Genomic DNA, 15277 nt, shown 5'->3' with positions numbered 1-15277 from the left:
CCCAGAGTTTTCAAGAATCCTTCTGCGAGTTCAAAGATCGGTCTTTAGTTCAGTACCTGTAAGTTTTCATCATCTCGAGCCTTCAGTTTTCTCTTCGGCTGTCTTTCTCTCCCTTTGAGCGGCCACTTCCTCACTGCTACACTTAGAGTTTCCATTTTTCCGTTTAAGAGTGATGGGTAAACTCCGATATTTGGTGGACAGTCCTACCCAGTTGGAGGAGTTTAGGGCCACATATCGCATACCTCCAAACGTGGGTGTGAGGTATTGCCCTCCAGAAAGAATATTAACTAACCGAAAAATGGGGGAAGTCGTGATCCCCATCGTTACCTTCCTAGAAGGGGGGATGACAATCCTCATGGGCCCCATCACCATTAGCTATCTTCGAAACCATAGGCTTAGTTCCTAGTAGTGCGCGCCCAACATGTTTATGATTTTAGGAGCAATTGAGGACCTGAATTGTCACCTAGGATTGGGCCTCACCTGACTCGACGTGGTGCACATGTACGAGTGTCGAAGCCAACAAGGGGCGGGATATTACCTAAAATCCCAGTCCGACATTGTTAGGCTCATTTTCTGCCTCCTTAAATCCAATAAAGGGATGAAAGACGACTATGTGATCGTCTCGGGCGCATGGTATGATGGCCCTCACTGCCCGACCAAGTCAGGAGAGCCAGGTGGGACATATTAGACTTAGGCACATTGACCATAGGCTTAGGATCTTCGTCTTTTAACAGTTTTTGATTCTTCTTGTATTGCTGTTTTCGAGTCTCTAACAAAGTTCTGCTGTGACTTGTAACAGATAAAAGCCACGTTTCTCGTCGGCTCAGCCTCACAAACACCGCCGCCCTTAACTTTTTATTACGATCAGAGATTTTTGTAAGCGAGGACGGATAGCTCCGATCGGCTCCCCTTATTCTAGGGTACACAGTAAAGCCAAAAGATTTCCAACCGGTCGGCAACGCGATAACTCAGGGAGATTGCCGCCTCAGCCGTATTGGCATCGCTTGGAAGGGTTTTTTGGCGCCGTACGAGCTTGCACCCGTACCACATCCAAACCCTCAGGGTATACCCCCTCTCGTCCAGCCACTCCAGCAAGTTCCCCTCGGACAAGAGGTTGATGGTGAAAAGGTTGGCTCCTCCACCTCCTCGCTAGAGGAGCAAATAGACAAGTTTAACTTCGGGGGGGAGGCTTCAGGGGGAAATCAAGTAGTAGAGGTCTCGGACGCTGAGGAAGAGACCGACAGGCATTCAAGCATTCACCCTGTTCTGCTTGTTGCTCATCCTGAAGATTCTTCGGATGGCAATATGGACTTGAAAAGTCTAATGAAGAATAGGGGCAAAAAGGCCGAGCAGAAAGGCACTGGAACCTCCCAACCAGTAGTGACCTTGCCTCCAATGCCTCCCCAGGTTCTTGACCTTGACTTAAAGCCCATGCCAGACCTGAAGAAGAAGAGGCCCTTCGAGCTTAAAGAGAGGGAGGTGGTTGTGCCACCGAAAACAAATAAGCAACAAAAGATAGCGAGAGACCACCGAAGCAAGAGAACCTCCTCCACTGAAAGCCGAGACGAGGTCGTCGTGGCTGAGGTCCGCCGAGGAGGGGGACCTCGCATCTGGTCCCCAAGATTGGAGCTGGATGGCGCTCTAATTCCTTGGGACACCTCCCTCAGGAATTATGATGGGGGAAGGGCAGGATATGTTGCTAAGGCCCTACAACAGCCACTCTTTCTCCCACATGATATGGAGTCCTACAGGTGATTTAACCAGCAGGAGCTCTTCTTATCCCTTAAGAGGAATATAACCATGGTAAGTGAACTTAGTCGTCCTTCTTAAATCGCATAACCTTTTTACTTTTTCCCTTTTTTCTGTGCTTTACATTCAAAATTTCCATTATGTAGGTCACCCAGCAAATCTTTGTTGCCGAGGAGTGGAATAAGAAGTCCTACATGGAGGCCCAAGCGGCGAACCACTCTCGGTCCGAGGTGGAGAAATCTCTGGGTCAGCTGAATGAGGACTATGCTCACTTATTTGAGCAACTTAAAGACATGACCAATCAGAGAAACAACCTCAATGCCGGTCTTAAAAACGCCGAGACTCAGGCCGAGGAGCAGCGCAAACAGCTACATATGACAGAGATCAACCTGGCAACCGAAAGGGAGTTAGTGAAGGGTCTCAAAGCTGAACTCCAAAAAGCCAAAGAGAGCACCCGAGCAGCCGAGCAGAAGGCTCAACTAGCCAAAAAGTTAGTTGAAGCTGAGAGAAAGGCGGCATATCAGTTGGGAGTGGTTGAGACCGGGGCCCAGCTTACGGAGCAATTTGCTTCGGTTAGTCGCGAATATTGCGACATAACCTGGCAAAAGGCACTTGATGCTGCTGGGGTCCTCTCGAATTCTCATATGAGGTTACCTGGGAGCACATACTATGATCCAGAAATCCAAGAGCTCCCAGGGACTGATCCCCCTCCTGCTCCACAGCTTCTAGAGGCTTCGGAGCAAAACTTGGTCAGTCAAGCTCCTCTGTCCACCCTTGATGCATCCAAAGAGGCTGGTTAGCCAGGTGATAAGGGTAAACCAGCTGAACCAGCCAAAGACAAAGGCCAAGGGTTGGATAAAGAGAAGGCTCCTGCTGAGCCTATGGATTAAGCCCCTGAAGCTGCTACTCGGATAGGCCAGGCTGCTGACCCTGTGGTCCCTCCAGCTAAAGAATAGATACATAGGGCTTTTTCTCATTTTTTTCTTGTAATGTTTTTCTTTTTTGTAAGAGATTGTAAATTACTTTTTTTTTAATCAATGAAACAGTTTCTCCTTTGCTTTTATTACCCTTGTTGCGTGTGATACTACTTACTTTTGTTATAAGGTCCTGTACTTTAATATTATGAGAATGTGGGTGATCGTGATCCTCATATCATGTTAACAACACGCATGACTAAGATTGGTACTAGAAAGGGGGTAGAATGTATAAGAACTAATACTAAACAACAAAAATTACAAGTGTTATAATAAAAAGTTTCAAAAGTCTTTCCAAATGTGCACAACAGAATAAGAGGCAACATAGGCTAGGGTTAATTTAAACACATTCAGGAATTTCAATCATGGCTCATTAGAAAATGATATTTCAATAATAACAATCGCATTGGATTTGAAGTTAAACATTCAGAGAGCTGCAGTGGAGTGTTAACTAACCTAAGTCATCTGGTCTGAGGACTACAGGCATTAATGGATTTAAGTTAAGACACTTAGAGAAATATGGGAACGAGTGTTAACTAACCCCAAATTATCTGGTCCGAGAACTACAGGCATGAATAGGTTTAAGTTTAAACACTTAGAGAAATAGTAACAGAGTGCTAACTAACCCATATCATATGGTCCGAGGATTACAGGCATGAATGGATTTAAGTTTAAACACTTAAAGAAATCGTAACAGAGTGCTAACTAACCCATATCATCTGGTCCGAGGACTACAAGCATGAATGGATTTAAGTTTAAACACTTAAAGAAATCGTAACAGAGTGCTAACTAACCCATATCATCTTGTGAGAGACCGCGCCCCCGGCCCATTTTAATGGATGTTGGGCCAAACCCACGTGAATGGGTGGAGTCGTGTTATTGCCCCTCAAAATGGAGGTTCGATTAGTTATATTTTTCCCTTTAGATTAAGGGTTTTACAATAGAGTCGCCACTTATTTAATTATTGGAAAAATAAGAAAACCATAATTAAAAAAAAAAAAAATTCCTCATTTTATTAATTTGAAATTGAATTTACATTGAACATAGGAAATTACATGGCTTTGGTCCTAGATACAATCTAAGATAAAGTGCATGGTTTTGTTTCCTAGTTACAATCTAGAAATTAAAAATTACAAGGATAAGCATTTGATCTACTAACCCTTGATCTAAGTTCGGAGGCTATGTTACAAGGTGGGAAAGTGTTAGGCACCCACCTTGCCCGGTAAAACCGGTCTTCTAGACTATGGTGGCCAACAATCATATCATATCATCCAATATGTCAATCAATTTACATGTTGAATTTAATGTGTGTGCATGTAATAAACCCTAATTCAATTTATTAAACATTGCATTTAGATTGAAAATAAAATTCTAGTGAATGTGTGTGGATGGTGATAACCTAGATTCAAGGATTTGAAAGAATTATGAAACAAACATGTTTTTCATATTTTTGATGTAAATTTAAGATCAAAACTAGTGATATGCATGAACATGTGATGAACAACCAAGAATATGTAAAGAACGCATAAGAAAGGGAGTATACCTTCATGCAAGATCCATACGGTGGAGGAGGAGACTCTTGGTAGAGGTCCTAAGGGTGGAGAAAAGAAGAACTAGGAGAAGGAGAGTGAGTCTCACTCAATACCTTGAGTCTCAGAAAGACCAAGATATGATAAGACTACTCAATTTCACTAGAACTCAAAAGGGGAGAAGAGAGGAGGTTTTTTGGTCCTTGGAATGAAGGAGGGGGAGGGTTTATATAGTGGTAGTGGAGGGAATATGAATGGAAGGCCATTTAATGAGGGTTGACAAGGATTATGAACCTAGACCTCATTTTAGCCTTGGGGAAAATCTGGTGCATTAAATGGAGAGATTGGTGGGAGTGGGGAGCAAGCCAAAATTTGGTTTTCTCGTAGCTGCTGTAACAGCTTGTAGAGCTAATTTCGAAAAATCATATCTGACCCAATTCTGATCGGAATTGTATCGTTCTTATGCTCAAATTGAAGCCCCAGATGGATGTCTAGTTTCTGGGAAAATTAACCTCATTCACAGATTCAAAATATTCTGAGAGATATTGATGAAATAGCGAGCAGAGGTCATTTGTTAGAAAATGGTTTCAGCACAATTAACATTAACAGGTCCCAAATTAGCTCCCAATTAACATTAAATGGCTCAAATCACTCCCATTTAAGAATTAATTGGTTTCCAATTTACTCTAATTAAAAGTTAATTACACAAATTACTCATTGAATAATTAATGTTTAACTATCTAATTAATTAGGTGTATGCAACCTCACCATAAAATGTAGTCCTAACCAATTAAATTATGACACATCATTGATCTCAAATTGATTACACCTATAACCAATTGAAATCAATTGTTCATAATCACATATAGTCGGACTCAATTTCTGATAGTACATTTTAGCCATTAAAACTTGATTTGATGATAACTTTCAATCTAATGGTCCGATTAGGGCTTATGATCAGTCGATTTGATCGTTACAATATCAAGATTATTTTGGTGAAATGAGTCTAATGGCTAGAATCAAGATGCATATTTTTAAAGTGAAAGTACTATTTTACCCTCCATGTGAGGTTAAATGTGGGTTGCAAAATGGGGTGTCAACAGAATGCCCCTCATTGGCAGAGCTTGAAAAGCGAATGTCAATGTATGAAAGAGACACCTAACTTTGCAATCAGCATTTAACCGTGGTGAATGTATGATGTATGTAGATAAAAATGTAGATGGTCATGTTATGGATCAAAATGTGGATCGAATCTCGATGGAGATTGCCTACGTACCTCTTGGTGGGAGGATCAGGTCCAAACGTAGTTCATGCATGCAAAATTATTATTATTATTTTTTTGAATAAGTAAAAGACATGTTTACCTGAGGTCAAAAAAATGGAAGACCAAGGATCTTGGCTCATGCTTTCAGAGGACCTAGGATTTTTGGATCTTGGCTCATGTTTTCAGAGGACCTAAGATTCTTTGGGTTTTGGCTCATGTTTTCAGAGGACCAAAGGTTCTGGATCCTGGCTCATGTTTTTAGAGACCTAGGATTTTTGGATCTTGGCTCATGTTTTCAGAGGACCAAGGGTTTTTGGAGGCTTTGGCTCATGTTTTCAGAGGACCAAAGGTTCTGGATCCTGGCTCATGTTTTCAGAGACCTAGGATTTTTGGATCTTGGCTCATGTTTTCAGAGGACCAAGGGTTTTTGAAGGCTTTGGCTCATGTTTTCAGAGGACCAAAGGTTCTGAATCCTGGCTCATGTTTTCAGAGACCTAGGATTTTTGGATCTTGGCTCATGTTTTCAGAGGACCTAAGATTCTTTGGGCTTTGGCTCATGTTTTCAGAGGACCAAGGGTTTTTGGAGGCTTTGGCTCATGTTTTCAGAGGACCAAAGGTTCTGGATCCTGGTTCATGTTTTCAGAGACCTAGGATTTTTGGATCTTGGCTCATGTTTTCAGAGGACCAAGGGTTTTTGGAGGCTTTGGCTCATGTTTTCAAAGGACCAAAGGTTCTGGATCCTGGCTCATGTTTTCAGAGACCTAGGATTTTTGGATCTTGGCTCATGTTTTCAGAGGACCTAAGATTCTTTGGGCTTTGGCTCATGTTTTCAGAGGACCAAAGGTTCTGGATCCTGGCTCATGTTTTCAGAGACCTAGGATTTTAGAATTTTTTGGCTCATGCTGATGTGCGTGGGCCTTTTAACCTAGTACCTGCAAAATAAATATTTTCAATTAGTAACAGAGTTATTCATTGAAAAGAATTCGTCATACCTGGCAAATGCCCCTAGTTTAGGACCTATTTCATGCTTCGATGAATGCTGAGGGTGGATAGCTAACTTGCTGTTGTGACCACTGGAGAATATGGAAGGAGATCACAATCTGCCATTTGTTTTGGAGATCTTTCATTTGAAGCTATGCTCAAGAGATTTATCCTTTGAAGCTTTGACTTTGGAGATTTTTCCATTGAAGTTTTCAAAATTTTTAATGAAGATTTGTTCATTGGAGATTTTTCCTATGAAGATTTATTCATTGGAGATTTTTCCTTGAAAAATTGAGATTTTTTTTTTCTGAAGAGTTATCTTGAAGATTTATCCTTTAAACATTTGAAATTTTTTTTAAAAAAAGATTTATTCACGGAGATTTTTCCTTTGAAATATGAAGATTTTTCCATTGTAATTTTGCTAATGAAGATTTGTTCATAGAAGATTTTTCCTTGAAAAACAGTTTTGGAGATTTTTCCTTTGATGATTTGAAAATTTTTAATGAAGATTTATTCATTGGAGATTTTTCCTTTTGAAGATTTGTTCATGGAGATTTTTCCTTGAAGATTTATTCTGGAGATTTTTTCATTGGACTTTTGAAAATTTTTTAAGAAGATTTGTTCATGGAGATTTTTCCTTTGAAAAATGGAGATTTTTCCATTTGAAGATTTGTTCGTGGAGATTTTTCCTTGAAGATTTATTCTGGAGATTTTTCCATTGAATTTTTGAAAATTTTTAAGAAGATTTGTTCATGGAGATTTTTTCTTTGGAATATGGTTTTGGAGATTTTTCCTTTGAAAAATGGAGATTTTTCCTTGAAGATTTATTCTTGAGATTTTTCCATTGAATTTTTGAAACTTTTCAAAAAGATTTGTTCATGGAGATTTTTCATTTGGAATATGGTTTTGGAGAATTTTCCTTTTGAAAATTTGTTCATGGAGATTTTTCCTTTGAAAAACGGAGATTTTTCCTTTGAAAATGGAGATTTGTTTATGATAAAAAATTGAAGAAGATGAAGATGGACTAGAAATGATGAAGATTTATTCATGATGATTTTTTTTTTTTGAAAACCCTATTCTTTGAATGAGAACAACTTTGGCTGGAAGTTGATGTGGATTGCTGGATAAGTCCTTGCTTAATTCCTGCAAAAAGATAATTTCAATTAGCAATGGATTTATTCATTGACATGAATTGGAAGTGCTTACCCAATGCCCCCAGTTTGGGGCATATTCCATGGTTAGAGCTGAATTCATTTGATGTTGTGACCATTGGGGAACATGAAAGAAGATCATGGTTCGCCATCCTTAGTTGCTACAAAAAGGCTTCACTCTCTAGCTCGTTAAAAACCAGTTGTTGTGAAAACTTGCACACAATATAAATAGGCCAATACTCCAAGTTTAAACATGCTTAATGCAAACAAATGGGCTTAACCTAACATGCACCCAAACAATTTTCTCACATTGTTTTGACTTTGTTTTCCAAGGTTGTTTAGGTGAACGGGACCGGGCCTCTGCAAGGCTGCCTACGTACCTCTCTCATAGAGGATCAGATCAAAACGTAGTTCAAGAGAACTGAATTTTGAAAAAGAACGATTTTTTTTTTTTGAACAAGAGGTGATCCTTTGAACAACCATTTTAGCAAATCAAAGTGTCTAAGAATCAAACAAATCTCTTTGATTGGGAAGGATTAAGATCATTAAACTCATGTAATCAAAATTTGCTTCTTTCTTTTGAACATTGTCAGATTATGTTTTCAAAGGCAATCAAGAAATAAAATGTGATAATATTTAGGAATCACATTATTGGGTGCAAACAAGGAGAGTGCTTCAAGTTTGAAAGTTCTTTTGAGCCATTTGGGGATTTGAAAATTTGAGAAGTTTTGTCCTTGAACATATCATCCTGTGGGGTTTGACAATTTTAAGCATTTTTCCTTTTTAATTCAAGAGAAAATAATATTAGAGCTTAAGATGTGCCTACAACTAGCAATACTTCAAGGAGGTCTTTACTCATGGGTTATAATGTAGGCCGGGTTTGGGTAATGAAATGAAAGATATAAAATGCTCAAAATTCCCTATGATGTTTCCCCCAAGTATGCATTACTCAAAAATCAAGTATTGGAAGAGTTTTACCATTTCTTCTTTATCATCTTCTCACTGGTCTTCATTGGTCACTTGTATCAACAATCATTTTTATGCTCATTCCTCTTGAATCATACCTCTAGACTTTCATCTTGTAAAATTATTCTCTTTTTAGGTTGCATATTCAAGTTTCCAACTTGGTAGGATCTTCCAATTTTTTCTTTTCTTCTTCTTCATTTCTTTGGCCCTAACTTTTGCCTAGACCGCCCTTTTGGGTTTTCAGCCTAGCGGGCTTTCTTTTTTTTTTTTTTTTTGGGCCCTAGCTTTTGCCTGGACCGCCCTTTTGGGTTTTCAGCCTAGCGGGCTTCTTTTTTTTTTTTTTTTTTTGTTTTGTTTTTTTTTTTGTTTTTTTTTTTTGTTTTTGCTGTCTTTCATCTCTTGATTGAATGAACTATTGCCTTCCTTGTATTTCTCAGCTTAGTGATTTTTGATCATTTTGATGCACTCTCTAAACTTCTTTCTTGCCTTAATGCACCTGCATCTTTCTGTGCTTGATGAATCTTTTCCTTTTTGATGAACTTTCTTTTGGATGAACCTTCTACTTTTCTTGGCATGATGAATTTTAGGTTCTTCAAACTTGATGCACATTTTTTTTCTCTCACATTGATGGAATTTCATTTCTCTTTCCTTGATTGAGTGAAAACTCCTTTTACTTTGATGATCTCTTATCTTTAGCTTAATGAATTCTCTACTTGTCTTTCATGTCCTCTAGGAGAGATTTATCAATCAGCTTCAAAACTCAAGATAAACTCCTCTTTAACATGAGATTTAAGCATGCATACTTTGAATTTTCCCACCCTAGGTTTAGATTTTAGTGGGTTTATGCGAAAAAGAGGCTAAGTGTTTAAAGGCTCAAATGGGCTAGCAATGGATAATAATCATTCTAGGTATTAAGGTACAATCTTGTTTTACCAAAGACGGCCTCCTATCCCTAGCAATGCTTGCTTGTAGGCACAGTGACTTGAGCTCTTTTAATAAATTCCTCTTAAAAGAAAAAGTATGAATGCTCTAATGTTGTGAAACAAAAGATCTTTGAAATTGGTTCGGGTGCATGGATTCTTGGGATTTTTTGATGGATGGATTCTTTTTGATTGCCTTTTAAGACCATTTCTTCTCTTATTCAAAGTAATTTAGCAAAATTGTTTACACGGATCAAATGAAATCAATCCTTTCTCAGTACAAGTTGATTGTTCAAGTCTTTAAACATCTTAATTTAGAAAAAGTTTTGTCCAAGGGATCCTCATGTACCATTTTGAAAAGACGACTTTAAAGAATCTTGAAGTCTTTAAAAGAAAAAAATGGATCTTTTTGAAAAACCACTAGCAAGTCCATTGCCCCTAGTTCAAAGAATTTTTTTTTTTTTTTTAAATGACTTAAGGGCTCAATGCCCCTAGTCCAAGGATTGTTTTCATTTGAAAATTTTTCTCGTTTTTTTTTGGGGAAAGATTTGGAAATCTTGAAAAAAATTTGAAATTTTTTTTTGAATTTTTTTTTTTTTTTTTTTAATATATATACATGAACAAAGCTCATTAAATGCTACATGAAAATTTTGAATTCAAAGAAACATGGAATAAACAAACAAGTTTTAAGCTTAATCATGATGTTGCAAACCAAATGTGGAGTGAGGCAAAGTTGGGCCACTTGCTTCTTGTTGGTCCGTTTAGGATGCTTGAGGCTTGGTGTGCTTGAACCTTGATTATGATGAAATGGCTTGGGCTTGTACTTGGAAGGCATGCATCTTGCGAGCTTTTGGCTTTTGATGTTGATCATGTCTATACACCTTTGATGGGCTCAAGTGTTGAGCTTAGACTCATTCAAGAAACAATTTTGGGCTACCATACCAAGTAGAGTTCAATCATAGGCTTTTGGGCTTGAGTTCATTCACATCATACAAGGTTCAAATAATCATGATGGGCTCAAGCATTGGACTTGAGTTATCATGGTTCAAACAACGGCCAAACAAATGCATAATGAAATGCAACTTACATGGACCGACCTAAAGGTAGGTTCTATGGGTCATTACAACATGGGTAGAAGGTAGGTTAAAGGTCCCCACAAGTTAGGACGTCATACCTCCCAACTTGTGACGCCAGGAGCGCCGCCTTGGTCCGAACGGTACGGTTTGTCCTTATGAACCACCATGGCATAACCATGATGATCCTTGTCGCGGTGGGTGGTAGGTTCACCGCTGGGTATGTGAGTCTCAGGAAGACCACAATCCACGACTAATACTACCGGGCTTCCAGGCTAGCACACAAATAAAATAAATTTCATTCAAGCATATGATGCATGACATGCAAAATAATGACATATTAGACATGTTATATACAAAAAAGTAACAAACAAACAATGACATGGTTGGCCACCATAACCTAATTGAAGCTTAGCCCTCAATATCCCCAGTGGAGTCACCACTGTGAGAGACCGCGCCCCCGGCCCGTTTTTATGGAATGTTGGGCCAAACCCACGTGAATGGGTGGAGTCGTGTTATTGCCTCTCAAAATGGAGGTTCGACTAGTTATATTTTTCCCTTTAGATTAAGGGTTTTACAATAGAGTCGCCACTTATTTAATTATTGGAAAAATAAGAAAACCATAATTAAAAAAAAAAAAATTCCTCATTTTATTAATTTGAAATTGAATTTACATTGAACATAGGAAATTACATGGCTTTGGTCCTAGATACAATCTAAGATAAAGTGCATGGCTTTGTTTCCTAGTTACAATCTAGAAATTAAAAATTACAAGGATAAACATTTGATCTACTAACCCTTGATCTAAGTTCGGAGGCTATGTTACAAGGTGGGAAGGTGTTAGGCACCCACCTTGCCCAGTAAAATCGGTCTTCTAGACTATGGTGGCCAACAATCATATCATATCATCCAATATGTCAATCAATTTACATCTTGAATTTAAAGTGTGTGCATGTAATAAACCCTAATTCAATTTATTAAACATTGCATTTGGATTGAAAATAAAATTCTAGTGAATGTGTGTGGATGGTGATAACCTAGATTCAAGGATTTGAAAGAATTATGAAACAAACATGTTTTTCATATTTTTGATGTAAATTTAAGATCAAAACTAGTGATATGCATGAACATGTGATGAACAACCAAGAACAGGTAAAGAACGCATAAGAAAGGGAGTATACCTTCATGCAAGATCCATACGGTGGAGGAGGAGACTCTTGGTAGAGGTCCTAAGGGTGGAGAAAAGAAGAACTAGGAGAAGGAGAGTGAGTCTCACTCAATACCTTGAGTCTCAGGAAGACTAAGATATGATAAGACTACTCAATTTCACTAGAACTCAAGAGGGGAGAAGAGAGGAGGTTTTTTGGTCCTTGGAATGAAGGAGGGGGAGGGTTTATATAGTGGTAGTGGAGGGAATATGAATGGAAGACCATTTAATGATGGTTGACAAGGATTATGAACCTAGACCTCATTTTAGCCTTGGGGAAAATCTGGTGCATTAAATGGAGAGATTGGTGGGAGTGGGGAGCAAGCCAAAATTTGGTTTTCTCGTAGCTGCTGTAACAGCTTGTAGAGCTAATTTCGAAAAATCATATCTGACCCAATTCTGATCAGAATTGTCTCGTTCTTGTGCTCAAATTGAAGCCCCGGATGTCTAGTTTCTGGGAAAATTAACCTCATTCACAGATTCAAAATATTCTGAGAGATATTGATGAAATAGCAAGCAGAGGTCATTTGTTAGAAAATGGTTCCAGCACAATTAACATTAACAGGTCCCAAATTAGCTCCCAATTAACATTAAATGGCTCAAATCACTCCCATTTCAGAATTAATTGGTTTCCAATTTACTCTAATTAAAAGATAATTACACAAATTACTCATTGAATAATTAATGTTTAACTATCTAATTAATTAGGTGTATGCAACCTCACCATAAAATGTAGTCCTAACCAATTAAATTATGACACATCATTGATCTCAAATTGATTACACCTATAACCAATTGAAATCAATTGTTCATAGTCACATATAGTCGGACTCAATTTCTGATAGTACATCTTAGCCATTAAAACTTGATTTGATGATAACTTTCAATCTAATGGTCCGATTAGGGCTTATGACCAGTCGATTTGATCGTTACAACATCAAGATTATTTTGGTGAAATGAGTCTAATGGCTAGAATCAAGATGCATATTTTTAAAGTGAAAGTATCATTTTGCCCTCCATGTGAGGTTAAATGCAGGTTGCAAAATGGGGTGTCAACACATCTGGTCCGAGGACTACAGGCATGAATGGATTTAAGTTTAAACACTTAAAGAAATCGTAACAGAGTGCTAACTAACCCATATCATCTGGTCCGAGGATTATAGGCATGAATGGATTTAAGTTTAAACACTTAAAGAAATCGTAACAGGTTGATATGCTGATTAAAAGGAAAATTCGATTAATAATAATACCTTTTGAGGTTATTTACATTCCAAGGGCGTGGTATCACATGACTATCTAGGTCTTTAAGGAAATACGCCCCAATGCCAGCCCTTGAAGTAATACGATAGGGCCCTTCCCAATTAGGCCCTAATTTTCCCCAAGCTGGGTTCTTTGCAGTGCCAACCACTTTTCTCAATACCAGATCACCAGGTTCCAGAGGTCTGAGCCTTACGTTGATGTCGTAGCCCTGTCTGAGCTTTTGTTGGTAATGTGCCAATCGGACCATTGCATTTTCCCTCCTTTCATCAATTAGGTCCAAACTCTTCTCTAGCTGCTCATTGTTGCTTGTCAAACTGAACGAGCTACTTCTCAACGTTGGGAATCCAATTTCCAAAGGTATGACAGCTTCAGCCCCATAGGTCATTGAGAAGGGGGTCTCTCCAGTAGACCTGCGTGGAGTAGTTCTGTAAGCTCAAAGCACATGTGGCAATTCTTCTACCCATTTTCCCTTCGCATCATCTAATCTCTTTTTCAAGCCACTCACAATGACCTTGTTGACAGATTCTGCTTGGCCATTACCCTGGGGATAAGCTGGGGTAGAGTATCTGTTCATGATTTCTAGTTCACTACAATAACTCCTAAATGCTTTGCTATCAAACTGCAGGCCATTGTCTGAGATGAGAATATATGGAACTCCAAATCGAGTAACTATACTCTTCCACACAAACTTTTGCACATCTACGTCTCGGATGTTGGTAAGAGGTTCAGCTTCGACCCACTTGGTGAAGTAGTCAGTGCCGACCAGTAGATATTTCTTGTTTCCTGCAACCTTAGGGAATGGCCCCATGATATCCAAGCCCCACTGGGTGAAAGGACATAGGCTGGATAGCGGGTTGAGAGTTCCCCCTGGCTGATGAATGTGTGGGGCAAATCGCTGGCACTGATCATATTTTTTAACATAATCCAAGACTTCTTTTTGCATGTTTGGCCACCAATAACCTTGAGTAATGGCTCGGTGAGCCAAGGATCTACCTCTAGTGTGGCTTCCACAGATTCCTTCATATAGTTCCTCTAGTAACAGCTTAGCCGCGTCAGGATGCATGCATAACAAGTAAGGTCTTGAATAGGAACGTTTGTATAGTTTTTGATCTTCAGATAACCAGAACCTGGTTGCTTTCCTCTGAATTTTGTCGGCTTCTCCCTTCTCTTCAGGCAAGATATCCTCCTTTAGAAATTTAACTAAAGGGTCTATCCAACTGAGTCTAGCCCTGACTTGGTGTACTTGAATTACTTCTTTTCTTGCTTCCGTAGGCTTATGCAAATCCTCGATGAGGATAACTCTTGGTAAATCTTGTGCCAAAGAGGTTGCTAGAGTGGCCAAGGAGTCAGCATGTGTGTTACCATTCCTAGTAATATGCAGCATGCTGAAAGATTCGAACCTCGTCTGCAGATGTTTAACTCGGACCAAGTATACCTGCATTCTTTCATCCTTCGCTTCAAACTCCCCATGTACTTGACCTACAACCAACCTTGAATCCGAGAACAACTTTACTGCCTTTCCTCCCATTTTTTGGACCATACTCATCCCCATCAATAGGGCTTCATATTCCGCTTCATTATTTGTTGCTGAGAAGCCCAACCTTAATGATTTTTCAATAATAATTCCCTCGGGGGATATCAGCACTAGCCCCACTCCAGAACCTTTCTGGTTCGCAGCGCCATCCACGTACGCCTCCCAATGGGAAGGGCCTTGTTGAGAAATCATACCAACATATTTCTCATCCATGTCTGATGTCGGCTTTACCTCTTCTAATTGGGGTTCCGTGAACTCGGCTACCAGATCAGCAAGCACCTGGCCCTTGACCGAGGTGCGTGGCATGTACTTGATATCAAAAGCCCCTAGGATCGTCCCTCATTTAGCAATTCTTCCAGTGAAGTCCGCACTTCGGAGTATAGCCTTGAGTGAAAGCTGGGTGAGAACAATGACTGTATGTGCTTGGAAATAATGTGGTAGCTTTCGTGTACCGAGCACCACTGCTAGAATAGCCTTTTCCAATGGTAAATAATGGATCTCGGCTTCATACAGCGACTTGCTTACACAATAAACTGGTCTTTGCACACCGCCATCTGCTCGGATCAGCACCAAGCTCATAGCATGGGGAGCTACAGCGATATACGCAAATAAGACCTCATCTGGCTCAGGGCTGGACATGATTGGTGGTCGAGCTAGATAATCTTTTAA

At 39.3% G+C, this 15277-nt stretch overlaps 1 protein-coding gene across 1 annotated transcript; it reads right to left on the bottom strand.

Annotated features, from left to right (window-relative positions):
• Positions 1 to 13507: 13507 nt before the first annotated feature.
• On the bottom strand, positions 13508 to 14914 carry LOC136061616 (uncharacterized). Its single transcript, XM_065759607.1, has one exon. It carries the CDS (start codon positions 14912 to 14914, stop codon positions 13508 to 13510), a length of 1407 nt encoding a protein of 468 aa, XP_065615679.1.
• Between the last annotated feature and the right edge of the window lie 363 nt (positions 14915 to 15277).

This window comes from Quercus suber, unplaced genomic scaffold (genome assembly GCF_002906115.3).
Source record: "Quercus suber isolate HL8 unplaced genomic scaffold, Cork oak 2.0 scaffold_334, whole genome shotgun sequence".
In the NCBI taxonomy this organism is placed as follows: domain Eukaryota; kingdom Viridiplantae; phylum Streptophyta; class Magnoliopsida; order Fagales; family Fagaceae; genus Quercus; species Quercus suber.
This window is presented reverse-complemented; position numbering and strand designations above follow the sequence as displayed.

Excerpts from the sequence above, each read along its gene's own strand:
- LOC136061616 (XM_065759607.1), bottom strand. The coding sequence starts at position 14,914 with ATGCCACGCACCTCGGTCAAGGGCCAGGTGCTTGCTGATCTGGTAGCC.